At 41.3% G+C, this 16820-nt stretch overlaps 1 protein-coding gene across 4 annotated transcripts; it reads right to left on the minus strand.

The window, feature by feature from the left end:
• Window positions 1–393: 393 nt before the first annotated feature.
• Window positions 394–16619, minus strand: ankle2 (ankyrin repeat and LEM domain containing 2). Of its 4 annotated transcripts, none has more exons than XM_037778545.1 (13): window positions 16479–16619; window positions 12787–13296; window positions 11432–11626; window positions 10480–10664; window positions 9662–9850; window positions 9446–9568; window positions 8966–9029; window positions 8470–8645; window positions 8254–8360; window positions 6471–6661; window positions 5316–6189; window positions 4375–4506; window positions 394–2460 (listed from the first exon to the last, which is right to left on the minus strand). In XM_037778545.1, the coding sequence occupies exons 2-13, from the start codon at window positions 13283–13285 to the stop codon at window positions 2250–2252; spliced, it is 2946 nt and encodes a 981-aa protein (XP_037634473.1). In that variant the 5' UTR covers window positions 13286–13296; window positions 16479–16619; the 3' UTR covers window positions 394–2249. The 4 variants fall into 4 exon arrangements, with proteins under 4 accessions (XP_037634473.1, XP_037634475.1, XP_037634474.1 ...); XM_037778547.1 differs by having other exon boundaries at window positions 16392–16495; XM_037778546.1 differs by lacking the exon at window positions 16479–16619 and adding an exon at window positions 16222–16376.
• Window positions 16620–16820: the final 201 nt, after the last annotated feature.

The following is a 16820-nucleotide window of genomic DNA, read 5'->3' on the forward strand; positions in this document are numbered from 1 at the left end:
ATTATAAAAAAAAATAACTTAACTGTCTTCACTCTTAAAGTAATTCAGCCCTTCAGTTATATCTTGAATGAGCACAAATTAAATTGTTTAAATTTATGAAACAAGCTTTAAAATAACCTTTCACATGAAAAATAACTGCTTCAAAAGTCCTTTACCCTGTATACAACTACCTACTCAATGAGAGGAATTTATTACCTAAGCCAACAAAAACATTTTGTGAAACATAAATTAAATGTAATTAAATCAGCTGCTAACAACACAACATTTAGCCGTTACCGATTGCAGTAAATGAGGTGAAAATATGCCGATGCCGGTGTTGGGTTGATAAATCGGTGCATCCCTACCTGAAATAAACTGAAATATCTCCAAAGCAGCACATAGACACATTGGCAGTAAAGTAGGAGTGATGTTTTATTGATTAGTTGAAAGCAAATGAGGTCGAGACATACAGAAAGAGAATTCACCATGAAAGTTATTTTTTTTTAATAAAGCACAGAATGCTAAAAGCACAAGAAGCATGTTTTAAGTTTTTTAGGTGCATTTTTGCAAAGTTCCACATTCATAAACATTCAGAGACCAGAATCGGATCTGTTGTTGTCACCTGAGAGCACAAGGATGACAGTACAATCTTCTCAGTGAAGTAGTTTGTGCTCCCGGATAAAGGTTCAGTTCACAAAAAAATTTACATTCAGAACACTTGTTTCTCTCAACCTAAGTAGAGTGGCAATCTGAATATTTGAAATGATTGGCTTTTTTGTCCTAGACGTAGCTGATAAGCCCTCGTACAGCAGTGAATTTATCCCTAAGTTACAAATAATTTGGATACAGCAGGATTTTTGTACATTCACATTCCACCATTAACATATTTTTGAAAAACTGCAAGAACCTGCCATGTGTACGTGAGTTAATGTAAGCCAATTTGAACCACCGAAGAAATTCATGACATATAACTTTGGGCGTTAAAGCTCTATTAAGCGCTAGTTTTTAAATTAACACTGAATCAAACTACTTTCTGTAACGTGAAAAAGGTTGAGAATACTGCCGATCCCACTGAGAATCAACACCCAACTCTATGCAGCTCTCAGCTAATCAGTTGGGTTCGCTGTAAGCGTAAGGCAGTTTTTTGTTAATAATATGTCCATAATAAGCTAATAAATACATCAGGATTCTGTTGCCGTTTAGTTCGTTTTGGAGTCTTTGTCCCCTAGTGATTAAATCGCTTAATACATCTTAAAGATGGTCTCCGGCTTGGCAATTTTAAGGTTGAGCCCAGACGAGACAAATTTGAAATGACATTTTACCGATGGGTGTGTTTTGTCATCCGCACTGTGGGAGATGCTTGTGAATGAAAGATATTTCAGAGAAAAAAAAATACAAATTGCACAGTCTAAGGCCGCCGGTAGTGGCAGAAAGGAAAAGTCAAGACATGTCCAGGAACCACCGAGAAAAGATGGAAAATGTATGCATTTATTGAAGAACAAAATAAAAAAACATGGAAGATCTCTAATCACTTTTTTTTCCCATGTTTGCCATAATCATCTGTGACCAACGCAGCCAGTGAGGTCGCCATTTCCAGATATTACTCGTATGAGCTAGAGAGTGTGTCCAAACTGACAGAGAGCTGGTCCATCACTTCAGAAAATTAAGGCAATTCCTGAACTGAGGAAAACATAGGAAATGGCAGTTGGTTTTAACACCATTAATAAAAACATTTAAATTTTGTGCTACTGACCAACATACAAAAAATAACTTTTAAAATATTGACATTTTACTTTTTTTTAAGAACATCCTCAGTGACAGAATCCTGTTGAGGATCCAAACACTAAGGTTTTAGTGATGAACTAACTTTGGGGAGTGCGGCTTGTATTCACGATATTCAAAAAAGTTGACTCAGGCTATGATACAGGTGCTTCACACTTGCCACAAATAACATTACCGTCAATTCAACATGGCCCACACCCATACAGTACATAAATTATCAAGGTTTTTTGTTTTTTTCCTTTTTAAAGTCTTGTGTACATCACAACCCAACGTGATGAGAATTCCTGTATTACATAGGAGTAGTACCATACATCATTAATACAAATCTTCCAGACACTTGTGCATATTTCTGTTAGGTATGTGGTTTCTGAGCTCTGGTGTAGCCACCTTGGTGCAGCTGGGTTTGTAGTGGGACGGGGAGGGCGGAGTTAGGGCTCGGAGAGGGTATGGCCGTCGTGGTGGGAGGCGGGGGGGGGCGGACTGGGCAATTAGATCGGTGGCTCGTTCAAGTGCTTGAGGCGGATGCGCTGGATGTAGCTAGCATTGGCAGGGCTGTAACGGCTGGGGCTGAAATCCGGCGAGGCGGCGTGCCGGGCGGGACTGAAGCGACCGGTGGGAGACATCAGGCCGCTGACCGGGGACCCGGGAGTCTGATGCTGCATCCTGAGTCGTGGTTTTACCACCGCAGGGCTGGGCCAGCTAGACGACACACATCAACACAGGTCAGTGGTTGCTTTTACAATATTGTTACTGAGAGGTTAATAAATTACTACAGATTCTGCTGTCCCATAGCACAAAATAACCTCGACCTAGCTGCATACAGTTGACAGGGTTGTTTATCAGCACCAGGGACTGAACAATTACTGCACCTGGTGCTGAGATTTATGCCTTTTCCCTTCTGTTAGTAAAAAATGCCCACACGCTGAAACACCACACACGTTTCGGTGCCATCATCAGCACCTAAGTTGCTATGTCCTATGGTGCTTTTTTGTCACATTTTGTCTCCTTTTGCACATGAATTAAACATTCTTTCTGCATTCAAAGAGCTTCTTACACCTTTTTCGTCAGTGTACATCGGAGTCAAGTCTGCTGATTTTATCTACACCAGTGGTTCTCAAACTTTTTCTGTCATTCCCCCCTTTGGAGGAAGAAATATTTTCATGCCCCCCACACCCTCAGGGGGTAAACCTGTTTTAATTAGTGTTTTTTATAAAGACCAATGTTTTGGGGGGAACCCCAGTCACAAGCACCCAATTGCAGCCTACGCAGTTAAAATATTATAAATAGATTTATTTTGCCATGGGACTGAATTTAAAGTGTCACACATTATCAGGGGGGGGGGTAGGGGCACTCTGTCAGTCTTCTATCACAGATTTCCTCATGTGGTCGGGTCGAATTTCGTTTTACACAATATGCAAATTAACTTTCCTAAAATAATAATAATCTTTTTTTCTTCAGATGACATTAATTATAGAACAAATAATGTTTTGAGAAGAAATGAGTTAACATTTTCCTTCGATGGTTGTTTTTTTTAATAGTCTATTCAGTCGGTAGTCCTAGTGTGTTAAATAAGTTGGTAGGATGAGAGTTAAACTTTATCAAACCACTTTGTTATTGATGTGACTGGGATGTAATGTTTCTAAATGTCTTCTTAGTATGTCGGGTTTCATACTGTCAGCTGCAACAGTTTTCACACATAAAATGCCCACTGGTCTGTCCTCATCTCACACCGCCTTCATTATTATTTATAGTTATATAAATGTGATTTAAGGGGCTGTTGGACCGCCCCGTAACAGGTGCGTGCGGGAGAGTAAACCGGTTTTAACTGCAGTGAAACTGTTGTTTTTCAAAGGCTAAACGATGAAAAATATAGACTGAAGTCTGTGTGTTTTAGAGAGAGGAGGGAACAGAAGGTAGGCTAATATTTCTTGAAGTTTTATAATAATAGTGATAATAAGTTTTATAAAGCATCGTCTGTTTTTTTTTATTGTTTTTTTGTCCCTGTCAAATATCTGTCCATTGTTTGTCTTTTCATATTTATTCTCTGGAACAAAATGCTCCTCCCCCTGGCTGTTCACCTCACTACTAATTCCCAAAAATGTCTTGTGACGCTAATTGCTAAACGTTTTAGCTGCAAGAGCTGAAAAGCCCTCTGTGTAGTAAACATCGATGTTGAATTTATACTGTACTAAGCGTGCTTCCTCCTTTTATAAAAAATATGTGACCGTCATTTTCGCAAGCAGATCAAATATTGGACAGTCGGTATCGTCCACGTATTTGTCACGGTGTAAGAAGACTGTATGAACAACCTCAGACTGTAAAAATATGCTTTTATGTTGAAGACTGTACACATGTAATTGTAGTCAGGGTTTATCATGGTCTAACAACTAGAGGCCAATGCATTTCTCTGACAAAATGAACTCTGAAACTGAATTGTTTCCCCCACACAATAAATATTTATTACAGTATTTAGCCTTTAATCTGATAATCTGATTTAATCAGCCACTGAGACCAAAAACCTCACTGTTTAGGTCATAAACACACAGTAAAACCAGTAGACCAATAACAGAGAACAGTACACACTGCTATAACATGTCAGCCACGCCTACTAACCTCTGCATGTCTGACGTCGTGTACGACTTCATTGTGCTCTTCCACTTGTGAATGCTGGGATACTTCTGGGGATCGACGTCTAAGTCGTCAATTGCGGACAAGACCTCTCTGTCCAGCTTGGATGGTGAATCCCTGTAAAAACACAGAAGTTTAATCTACTGTATTATTATCATTGTGTATCATTATCATCGCAACTCATAAGTTTCGGATCATCAAATCCTTTTGTAACTGGCTGCCTGTCACATTTCCCAAATAGCAGTCAAATTGGGCTGTTTGTCAGCTCCAGTTTATTTGTCTGCACTAGAATTAGAGACTATAGCCCCGTTTCCACCACAGGAACTTTCCCCCAGAACTAAGAACCTCATTGCGTTTCGACTGCAGGGTCCAGGGTCTAAATTAGGTTCTGGAGACACCTTTTGGGACCTTTTTACCCCCCAAAAAAGGCCCTGGTCAGGGGGTAGGACTTTCTGAAAGTACCGGAACTTTTAAAAAAGACAAAGAAAAGAGAGAGGGATCGTGCGAGCGGTAGAAGAGAGAGAGACGTTGTGTGGCGGTACTCTGAATGAGAGAAGGAAAAGTTATTTTCAGACTGTTTCAGGCCAGGTACGTTCTAAAGCACGAATAAATAACCTTCAAACAAGCAACAGATAATTTACTGTGGAGACAGACGCTCTTAGTTTCATTTTCCTCCACTGCATTTCATTCATTACATCCAACGTGCAGCTGACAGCAGACTAATTTGCCTAATCTTCACAGGTCTTTAGACCGCGGTGGAAACCAATACATTAGCGGGCTGAAGGAACGTTTTAGTTTTTTGAAAAGTAGTTCCAGGGACTAAAAGTACTGGGAAATTTTGGTGGAAACCCAGCTAAGAGTACCCAAAAACTATTAGACAGGACTCGATACTTATTTCTATCTGCAGAGGAACAAGTGTGACTCACCCGTCGATGAAAAGTCCTCTTCTACTGTGCGGCGGAGTCCTGGGTAGGAACTCGTTGGAGTTATCCAAGGACTTATAGGAAGACCCAGAGGATCCTGAGCTGCTCAGGTCCCTCCCCCCGTGGTCCCATGACTTGGACCTAGCACAGAAGTTGCGCGCCCCTGTTACTGACCCCCTAGTCCTGCCCAGCACCTCCAGACTCTCCTCTGCTTCAAAGTACTCCTCTGAGCTGCCACTGCTGCGCCTCTCCTCTGCCTCTCCTCCCTCTGTTCTCCAGCCTGGCCCCTCCACGGTCTCGCCATCCTGACTGCTGTGACCAAGAGACAGGCGGTTCAGCCCGGGGCTGAGGTCTGTGGCCGAAGAGGAGCCGTAGGAGTCCCGGACGTCCCTGTGCCGGTTCCCACCGCTGCTCCTCCGCTCCCTGCTGCTGGCGGAGCTGTCCAGCGGCTCTTGCAGCGACATGCGCTCAAACTCCACCATGAGGTTGGAGATGGGCGACAGCAGGCAGGAGGAGGAGGATGGGGAGGTGCGAGGAGTCACCTTGTCTCCATTGTGAGTCCTATCTCTGGAGGAGGAGCACACCCCGTTTTTGCAGACGACGCCAGGCGACAGGAGGCCATCGTCGCAGCAGCACAGCAGGTCCTGCTCGGCCGCCGTCTCGATCAGGTCGGCCCCGCGGTGGTGCAGCGCCATGGGCAGGATGTGGAACTCTCGGCCGCCCACTGCTCCCTTTAGGCAGTCCTTGGATGCAGCAGAGGATGTGATGCTGGTGAGTGCTGCGTTCTGCCGGTTCTTCATCTCCTCAAGGCTGATGTCATCACCCTCGTCCAGGAAGGCACCGACAGAGATGGAGTTGCAGAACTTTTTGGGCTTGCCTGCAACCAGAGACGTTGAATGACCAAAACAGACTTAAAACTCGTCATTATTACAGCGTAATCTTATCATATAATTCTTCCTGGCAAGAGATTATGCAGCTTTGCAAAATCCTTTCCATGTCCATTTCATATCATATCATATCATACAAGATACTATAATCTGAGAACACTGACACTACAATGCCAATTAACAGATTCTGTCAGAGAGGATGATCTGGAATCTGCATTTCTTGTTTCAGCAATCTATACTGTTATTTCAGGACAGGAGCAGGTGAAGGTACCTGGAGAGGGGGTTTTGAACCTGTTGCTGGTCTCATTCTCCCCGGCCTCTTCATGAGGCCGTGGGCTGAAATCCTTCTTGTTAAGGTACTCGTCCAGCTTGCGGAGCCCCTCGGTTGATGACAGATCCACGAAACTGTCCAGGAAGTCCCAGTACTCAGCCCACGGGTGGCCCATCTCATGAGCCAGGTCTCTGTAGAAAAAGGATGAGTTATCATTTACACTTTACACATTATTACACATACAATTCAGCCACATCTCTGTATTAATACAAATGTTTTTTTCATAGTTGATGGAGCATGAATAAACCTTGAATTTCCCCGCAATTTTATAGACTGATTATGTCTGAGTATAACCTGCTGTCACAGTGCCAGTAGACCACAGTCATTTTTAAGATTTTTAATAGAGGTATTTGCCTGGTATCAAATATTTCTTATGCTACTCATACTTTTCAACATTGTTAATAAGGGCTGTCAATCGATATTTAATTGCAATTAATCACAAATTTTTTATCTGTTCAAAATATACCTTAAAGGGAGATTTGTCAAGTATTTAATACTCTTATCAACAGGGGAGTGGGCATATATGCTTGTTTTATGCAAATGTATATACATATTTATTATTGGAAATCAATTAAGAACACAAAACAATGACAAATATTGTCCAGAAACCCTCACAGGTACTGCATTTAGCATAAAAAATGTGCTCAAATCATAACATGGCAAACTGCAGCCCAACAGGCAACAACAGCTGTCAGTGTGTCAGTGTGCTGACTTGACTATGACTTGCCCCAAACTGCACGTAATTATCATAAAGTGGGCATGTCTGTAAAGGGGAGACTCGTGGGTAAACATAAAACCCATTTTCATTCACATATCTTGAGGTCAGAGGTCAAGGGACCCCTTTGAAAATGGCCATGCCTGTTTTCCCTCGCCAAAATTTAGCCTAAGTTTGCAGCGCCATTTAGCCTCCTTCGTGACAAGCTAGTATGACATGGTTGGTGCCAATGGATTTATTAAGTTCCGGTATCTTCACTTTAGCTTTAAAACTGAGCCAGCTACAACCTCCAAAGGATCGGATTGCATTAATGCGTTAAAGAAATGAGCGGCGTTAAAACATATTTGCGTTAACGTGTTATTATGGAGTTAACTTTGACAGCCCTAGTGTTAATATTAGTGCAGACAGACAACAACAACTTTTGAGCTATTTCCTGTACTAATGTGATGATTTCACGCCAAGGTCTTCATACATTTTTAATGCGCTCTATTTATATAGATTCATTTTGGTCCAGTTCTCTGAGACTGAAAGGAATTACTCTGCATTCCAATTTATTTGGTACTGTCTCATACAACAACCCTACAATAAATCCGTTGTTCCGTTTTTGTTGAAACTGTTTTACAGAGGTGTTGATACAACTGTGTGGTCATTTTGGACTCTGCAGTTTGTGGTGCTGTTGAATTGTTTAGTGTTACATTGTTTCTATTACTTTGTCCATCCCATTTATATGAATGAGGGCAGGCTAAGATGCGTATGAGAGAGAGAGAGTGCAGATGATATTTAACAAAGGATGAACCAGATTTGAACCCAGGGTGTGTAGTACATGGCCCAACATGTTCATCCTGCTAGTGCAAAAAGTATTTCCTTAGTGTTCAGTGTTGTCTTTATGCATCACAGTCGACAGCAGTGAGCCCAGTAGTAGCACCCTTCAGTAGTCTCACAACATCTCTGAAAATACATGGAGATAAATATAAAGACAACATAAGCAGAATACGGTTTTGGACGTACCTGCCCACTCTCTCTGCCCCACGGTCAGGATCAGACTTGAGAATGTGATGGAAAAGCTCCGCCCGGTTTCGGGGCGGCGTCTTCCAGGACCGACGGAAATCATCTGCCTACAGGAGTAAAACAATATGTGGTCACTAAATAGTTTTAATGATGCAAGGCAGTGATGTGGTGATGGACTTGAGCAAACACAGACAGGTAATCGGGTAAAGAACTTGCTTTAGAAGGACTCAGTGGGCCAGCGAAGGCTGTGACGGTCATCACGGGATCCATGGGGCTTCTTGTGTGCCGCTGGGTCAGCGAGAGACTTTCTGAGGACTCGGGTGACCACAGACCACCAATGATGGGCTGAGAGGTGTTGTCGGTTGCCCTCAGCAAAGGGATATAGCAGCGGTCTGTGAGACAACAATTTAAAGTTCTGATCAAATCTTCAATGGGGGTGACTTTTATTCACACCGCTACAGAATGATGACCGCACATATTATCAATAAAGAAAACCTGCCAGCGAGCAACTTAGGTTCACGGAGTCAGTTACTATGGTAACTGACCCAGAGTTTAAGTTACCTCTCTTCCTGGAACTGAAAATTAGTTTTCACTAATCCCTTTCTGAAACAGGCCTCTCTGTGTGAAAGTACACTTGCATGTGTCCTCCAGGAAGCAGAGGGCGAAGAGGAACAAAAACGTGTCATGTTTTAAGAAATACGCCTGTCCTTACCCTCCAAATAGTCACTGATCTTCTGCTTCACTTCTTGGGTTTTATTTTTTCTGCTACAAATAAGCTGTGGAAAGGGGGGAAAACAAAAAGAATGATTGGGGATATACAGTATGTACAACTGACCACATACAACTGTTGCTGGATTAGCTGGGGAAAGAATGTGCTCATCTAATTTTAGCCTTCAATGTGCAGTGAGTGATTGTTGCCAAAAGCTTTAAAAAGCAAGCTGAAAGGTCACACTTCAAAACCTGAGTGAGCACGACTGTGCCTCCCCTCAGCAGCTACTGCCAGGATACTAGTTTTCAGTGGTATTGTGTGTGCAAGGCTGAGGAGCTGCTAGAATGGTCCCATATGTACACATTCCTGAATACTTCCTGTATTTAACCCCCAGCAACGACAACCCAGGCTATGCTGAAGGTTGTTTTACTCAGCATGCATGTTACAAAGTTCAATAAGGGTTAAAAATAAAAAACTCCTTACATCACAAGGCTTCTGGCCATCCTTGTTCTTACAGTTCTTATCGCTGTCAGGATGCGAGCACAGGACATTAACCACGTCTGGGCACCCAAACTTGCAGGCAAAGTGGAGTGGTGTTTCAAAGCCCTGGAACAAACAGAAAAACAATATGTACACAGCCCATTAATTTAAAAAAAATCTAATCTAAACTGGTTTAGCGGGTAAGGTGAAAGATCTTACAGCCTTATCTGGAGTGTTGAGGTAAAGATCTACAATGTAGCGGATACGTTTCTGCAGCATAACTTCCTGGTCGTCTGGATACATGAGGCGCATAAACTCAGGGTTTTCCAAGGTGTCGAGCAGCAGCTGGGCGATTCCTGCCTGGTTCTCCTTGGCTGCCACGTGCATTACGTTGTACCGACAGCCCTCCTAACCAGACAAAAACAGTGGAACAACTGTATGGATCAGGACATAATCCTCTTTAATCTCCTGTCAACAGAAAAGGATAATTCATTTTGTCCAAAAGCAGCATCTGACCTTAACTTCACCTGCTGAAGTTAGGGATTTACCACCCGACATTTATTCTGTTTTTTTAATAACAGCTGGTATTTATAATATAGGAACATCAAATTTGTAGGACTGATTTAATACTTTGAATTAAGGACAAAAAAAAGAAAGAAAAGAAAATCATAAATGTCTTTTTAAACTGATATGAAAGGCTCATTATACACACACACATACACCAGGTCATATTTGTGTCTTCATCTTAGCAACTGCAAGCTCGACAAGGGCATTAGCTGAAAGGTTGGCACTGATGTGGAAAAGATGTTCATGTATCAACAAACGATGACGTTCCAAGTAAGGCTAATGCATCTCTATTAATAGCACACAGAGTTTGAGAAACCACAACATTGCTACTACGACAACCACAAACAACGCTGCCTCATAATTTACTACAGGTTTTTTATTTATTCTATGTTTAGGAAACGGGTTGGGAGAGTTTGAAGAAGTGGACAATCTGAGTCAACAAAGACATTAACAATAAATTGTGTCCTCACCTGCACGATAGTGGGATTGTCCCCTGAGCCGATGAGATAGCGTGGGTTGCTCCAGACCAGCTCGCTGAAGGTCACCTCATCGCCTTTCTCCACAGCTTTCCTCAGTTTGGCGGTCAGGTCTTGGGTGCGTGGGCTCTTGAAACTGTTGGCCCGCTCTCGGTTGATGGTATCGATCTCCATGTTGTCTGGTGTTGAGAGGGAGAAGAAGGTGAAAGACAGGCACTGCTGTCAAAAACCCCAAATATTGTTCAAGGCTGGTGTGCCCCGTTCATCTGTTTTGTGTCAGCTACTATCGAACGGACAAAACTTGGAAGGAATGATGGATCTCACCACTATATTGATGTTTTCAAAATTAGTATAAATAACTCAAAGAGGGCACTTTAATTAAAGGCAGCAAAAAGCTGCAAAAAAAAATCCCTGCAAGTGATGCAGAGTACTCCTGTGGATTCATTGTCCTACCAAAAAAGCAACGCATGCAATATTATAGTCTTAACGTGATTCCTTTAGTAATACAGAGAGCATTATATTAACAGGAAACACTTCAATACTTCAGTTTTAACTAGAGATGTTCCGATACCATTTTTTCCTTACGGAGTACTGATCTGATACCAGCATGATAAAAACATATACTGTATAGTTATTATTATTATTATTATTATTATTATTATTTAACAGCTGTGATAAACTACCTGCAATCAGCTCTTCTTCGCTGCAAAACAGTAGTTGCCAGTGGCTGCCATGATACATCCAGGCTGGATTGAAGGCTACTGTTTTGCAAAGAAGAATTGATTTCCAGTTAAACAAGTTGATTTTTTTCCTGAGTTAATAAATTATAGTATCGGAATAGTGCATAAAATGATGAAACCTAGATTGAACTTCTAATATAATATACAACAGAGGGTATTGATTATGGATTTTATTTTTTTTTTTACAGAGAATCGTATCTACTTACCTTTACTAATGACCAGGCCTGGTTTGACAGGAGATACACAGGGTGCAGATTTGTTGGGAGAGGGGAAATAGTCACAGATCCCCTTAGCGAACTTCTCAGCATCCTCCCGGTTGGGAAAGGCTTTGAAGCGGGCTCCCTTCATCATCTTAACAGCTTGAAGGGCATCTTTCTTATCTGAGTATACATGTGCTCTCTCTACAGACAAAAAAACCACTCAGAATCAGTTTTTTTTTTCATTTTCAATTTTTCTACATGACCTGAATTTCTTGTTTCACTCATTACTGTTTGTTAACGTGACTTTCTAACTGGTGGTTGAAGGATATTTTTTTTTGCATTCTTTCCCTTTCTGTCCAGTCAGCCTTTAAAGTCATATTTTGATGAGGATCTACAAAGTGCCACTGCTTTCACAGTTGAAATAAAAGCCTGCCCTGATGGGTTAACATTACCAGCATTGATATCTGTGGTACGTCAAGATTCATTTAGATCAATACTCTATTCCAGAGAGTACAGGCAGTCCTACTGCCCTGCTGCTTACCACCAAAGAAATAACAATAAATATTTTCATCCACTTAAAGAAACAAATGTGGACATCAGACTACAACAGCAGCAAGTACTCCTAAACAAATACAGAAGCTCGACAAACACAATAAACAAACAAGCAACATGATAGTCTCTTATGGTGGACTTTAGCCTCTAGTCAGTATAAAGCCAAAAGTTGAACCAATCAAAGAAAATAGATCTCACAGGAGTAGTATATATTTTTTAAAAGACTGATACAATAAGAAACGTTGAAGAATTGATACATTTGGACAAAAAAGTTAATATGTCTGACTGAATTACTGTTTTAATTACACTGAATCTATATATTCGTTATGTATGTTTCCATCCTGTAATTACACCAGATGGAATCAATAAAGTATTTTTTTTCTGAAGTATTTTTTCCGTCGTATTTATTTGGTAGTGGACAATTGAGTGGTGACAGGAAACGAGGGGAAAGAGACACGACATGAAACACAGCTCCACAGCTGGAATAAAGCCGAGGACATTGCGATTACAGTAAAGGGTAAATGCCTTAACCACTAGGGCATCCAGGTCACCCCAATAAAGCAAAACACATCAGAAATATATTAATTAAGCGGAGTAAAAATAAATTGTCACTATTTAAAATCAACCTATTTGCCATGTGAACAAGCATGACTTTCATTCAATATTTACCTTACTAGATCTTTAAGTTTAGACTGATGATCAATACATCATATTACTTTTCTCTCTCACGTATAACATTCTGATTGTGTGAAATGATGTAATCAATATGTAACACTGAAATCTGTAAGACAAGTAACAAGCTTTCTTACCATTTCTAGCCAAAACATCCTCCCACAGTGGACATACTCCATAAAAGGTTGGGGACACTTGTGCCGACTTTGAAGGGGTTTCCGTTTTGGACTGTGAGTTACTGCCTCCTGCAGAGCTGTTTGACGTTGCCTTCACCGAGATCTCCTCTTCCTCCGGAGGGTTGAGACCCACGCCATAGCCAAAGTCCATCTCTTCGCTGGCGGCCTCGGTGGGGTTGCTGCTTGTTGCAGCAGTGGTGGGTGCAACTGCTGAAGTGGCACATGACACAGGTTTGGCATAATCTGCAACGGAGGCCGCATCGCCCGAGACGCCTGCCGAAGAGCCGTTGTCTGATTCAGTGGCAGTGCTATCTGGCTTGGCCAGGACTCTGGCTAACTTCCTCTCAAAGGTGGCTCGGGTGGTAGCTGTGATAGGGCCGCACTTGACGTCTGCTCGGGCAAACTCCTCGCGCAGTTCGTCAGCACTTAGCTCCCTCAGCCTGCTCAGAACCGCCTCCATGCTTCAGCTCCCTACAACACAAAACACAAAACACTTCAGCAATTATGACCGCTGATGAACAAAAAACATCACGTAGGAAAATATGATACTTAGCATTTGCCTCTTTACAGTTCCAGATTTATTTATTTTTTAAATAAATATCAAAAATCATAATTGTGTTGGTTCAATTAATACTTCAGCACAGTTACTAAGTCAGAATTCTTCCAGAATCATTTCTTCAACACCAATTAAAAATGGCAGTTCCATGTAGACTATAAGAAATAACAACTCCACAACTATTATTTACAAATAACAAACATACATTCAGCAACACATTAATTTATACTTCCCTTTAAAACAGTCTGAACACAAACTTTTTTTAGTTTGATATTATTTAGTGTACACTTTAGCTTGGCCATTACTCCTAAAACTAATATCAGCACATGAACCAAGACATTGGTCAGATTGGCAAGACTAAAATAAAAGACAAAGTAAGATAGCAGGTTTTTACATTCCACTATATTCCCCATGATGAGCAATCCAAAAGCCTGCAACTGCTCTATGTGCATATTAATATTAAATGCCATCCATAATTTTCACACCAACAAGCTGCCACACATTGTAAAATATAAAACAGACTGATTATAGCAACAAGTAAACCCCTGCCCTTCAGTGTCAAGTACATCCAGGTAGGCTGCACAAATCTATTCCATAGCTCATGTATATACTCAACAGCTAACAAAGTCTGTAAATGAAAGTCCCTGTAATGCAATAAAGCAAGTGCTACTGACGTCCCAGATACCCAGATTGTTAACCCAACACATTATATCTGATCAGAACCAACCACACTATTGTGGGACTAGCATCTGCTAGCTAGCTTGCTAACCAAAGAGCCAGCTTTAGCAGCCGGGAGTGAGCCTGGCAAAGCTAGCAGGAGGGAAACTGTTCAGATGAACATCTACACTGACGGAGTAAAGCACACAACTTTGAGCTGAAATGTTAACGATTACAAATATACAGAAAACTGCATAGATTAAAACAATAACAGTCGGTTCATTCGCATGCTGTCACGCCCAAATCTGTCATTCGAGGTGGGCTTTCGGGCTGTAACGCAACAAATTTGATTACGTCTTCGTGCTGATGATGTCGATAAAAATCAAAGTGTAAGTGATGACATCTAGTAACAAAGACGTCCCTATACTTACCAAGGAACATGTTTATTTAATACACGCGGAACTATGGGAGATCGTTGTTAGTTTAGCACAGATAAAGTGTTGGACAGACACAAAGCTGGAGACGGTCTGGTCTGGAAGAGGCTCATTGTTTACAACATGTTCTGCGCATGCGCAGTTTCAAGGGAGGGCGCACGCTGCATTCCAGACCTGTGGGAAAACTCAGACCTGAAGGACCTGAGAGGGAAACCTAAACCAATACATCCATGAGGGGGACAGGACGCCGGACATTAAAGGTCCCATATTATGCTCATTTTCAGGTTCAAACTTGTATTTTGTGTTTCTACTAGAACATGTTTTCATGCTGTAATGTTAAAAAAAAAATTTATTTTCCTCAAATTATCTCCTGAATATACCTGTATTTACCCTGTCTGAAACGCTCCGTTTTAGTGTATTTCAACGGAATTGCATTGCTAGGCAACAATTTGGGTCCATGTTTACTTCCTGTCAGCTGATGTTATTTACAAATACTGCAACAGGAAACAAACTGGGACACATTTAGAATCTTTATGTGTAGAACCATGTCATAATCTATATATTGTATATTTGTGACATCACAAATGGACAGAAATCCTAACGGCTTGTTTCAAACGCGCAATTTCTGAATACAGTCTGTGTGTGTTTCTCCGTATATTGTGCGTTTTGATAGTTTAACAGTATTTATATAGCCGTAAAACCTGCTTTATAATATAAAAGACATGAAAATCTCACTTTTTACAATATGGGACCTTTAAGTGAATTGTCACATTTCTCTCTTAACACTAAGAAGGGATAAACTAGATCAATATCAAACTACTTTTAACATTTGGGGTTAAAAGCCATAACGGCATCACAACAAAAGCAGTGCCGTGTCATGACAATTAATTTTTCTTCTCACAAAACTGAGTTGTACTTTATTTTAATTCCCTTCTTTCTTACAATCCCACACAACTGTACGCAGTTCCTGACAAGAACTTCGCAGGAAGTGGCTATCTGGGCTCATCACTGATCCATGATACAACAGCATGCTACTTAAAATTGTATTTTGAGGACGTCTCTTATATTTACGTACTTTCCCCGAAGTCATGAATGTCTCATCATGCTCTCCCATAGCAGACGTGACTAATCCAAGGAAACCATATCCTAGCACAGTGGTCTAAGTTTGTTCTGATTAACAACACAATTGACAATTTAAAATAAACGAAAATGGTAAATGGACTTGCATTTATATAGCGTTTTCTAGTCTTCCGACCACTCAAAGCTCTTTACACTACATGTCAGCATTCACCCATTCACACACACATTCACACTGATGGCAGAGGCTGCTAAGGTGCCAACTTTGCCCATCAGACTCTAATCTAAATACTCATTCACACACCGATGGCTATGCCTTCGGGAGCAATTTTAGGGATAAGTGTCTTGGTCAAGGACACATTACATGTGACCCGGAGCAGCCGGGGATCGAACCACCGACCTTCCGATTGTTGGACGACCTGCTCTACCCTCTGCCCGTGAAAATAAACGAAATTGGCGGAAATGTAGTGCTGGTATAAACGCTAAATGCTAAAGAATATTCGTGTTGGCACAATCCCACGTATGCAGGCCAACTTGATCAGGCATGTACGAGGCGAGCCAGCAGCAAGACATGACGAGTCTCAAGATATTCGTATAAAAACGGAAAGAAACATAATTTACCAAAACAGATTATTGTCCCTTAAAGGTGGAAGCAAAGACAATTAGACTGACTTTCGTTAGCTACGAGGTCCGTCCTAGGAAGCTGAGTTTGACACCAGCATGCTAACAGTCATTAGCCACTTAGCAAGGCAGGAAGCTAACCACTCCAGCCACCGGTTAGCGATAGCACACGTTAAATACGTTAAATACGGACGGTAAGAAGACGAGTTTTATATTCTTACCGAACACATAACCTTACACATTTATCACAGTTAACTGTAGTGCACTTATAGTTAACAATATGATGGTTTTAATAGTGCCATGCCCACCTCCTCCTCCTCTCTCCCCGGATACTGTTGCTAGGTGTCTTCACCGCGACGGGTTCAAAATGCAGACAGCGAGGACCCCATTCCGTCTAACATAGTGCCTGAACAAAATAGCTTCAACGTGGGGAAACCAGACACAACTTGGGGCATATTTTTTTTTTTTTGTTTCTTTCTTTTTGGGTTTCTTTTTCTCTCTTCATCCACACTCGTATGCACTGTACGCCAATTTCCAGGCTTGTCTGTTCCCTTGTAATTGTGGACTGTTCTGTACGATGCCATATTGTAATGTAAATTTCTCAATAAGAAAAAAACGAAAAAAAAACAAACTTGGGGCACATTTAGAAA

This window comes from Sebastes umbrosus, chromosome 8 (assembly GCF_015220745.1).
Source record: "Sebastes umbrosus isolate fSebUmb1 chromosome 8, fSebUmb1.pri, whole genome shotgun sequence".
NCBI classification, from domain to species: domain Eukaryota; kingdom Metazoa; phylum Chordata; class Actinopteri; order Perciformes; family Sebastidae; genus Sebastes; species Sebastes umbrosus.

What these genes read in the sequence shown, in the direction of transcription:
- ankle2 (XM_037778545.1), bottom strand. Translation starts at nt 13,285, where the DNA reads ATGGAGGCGGTTCTGAGCAGGCTGAGGGAGCTAAGTGCTGACGAACTG. An exon ending in TCAACACTCCAGATAAGGCT is followed by an intron (nt 9,569 to 9,661) that starts GTAAGATCTTTC and finishes TGTTTGTTCCAG; the next exon opens with GGCTTTGAAACACCACTCCA. An exon ending in GATCAGTGACTATTTGGAGG is followed by an intron (nt 8,646 to 8,965) that starts GTAAGGACAGGC and finishes GTTGTCTCACAG; the next exon opens with ACCGCTGCTATATCCCTTTG.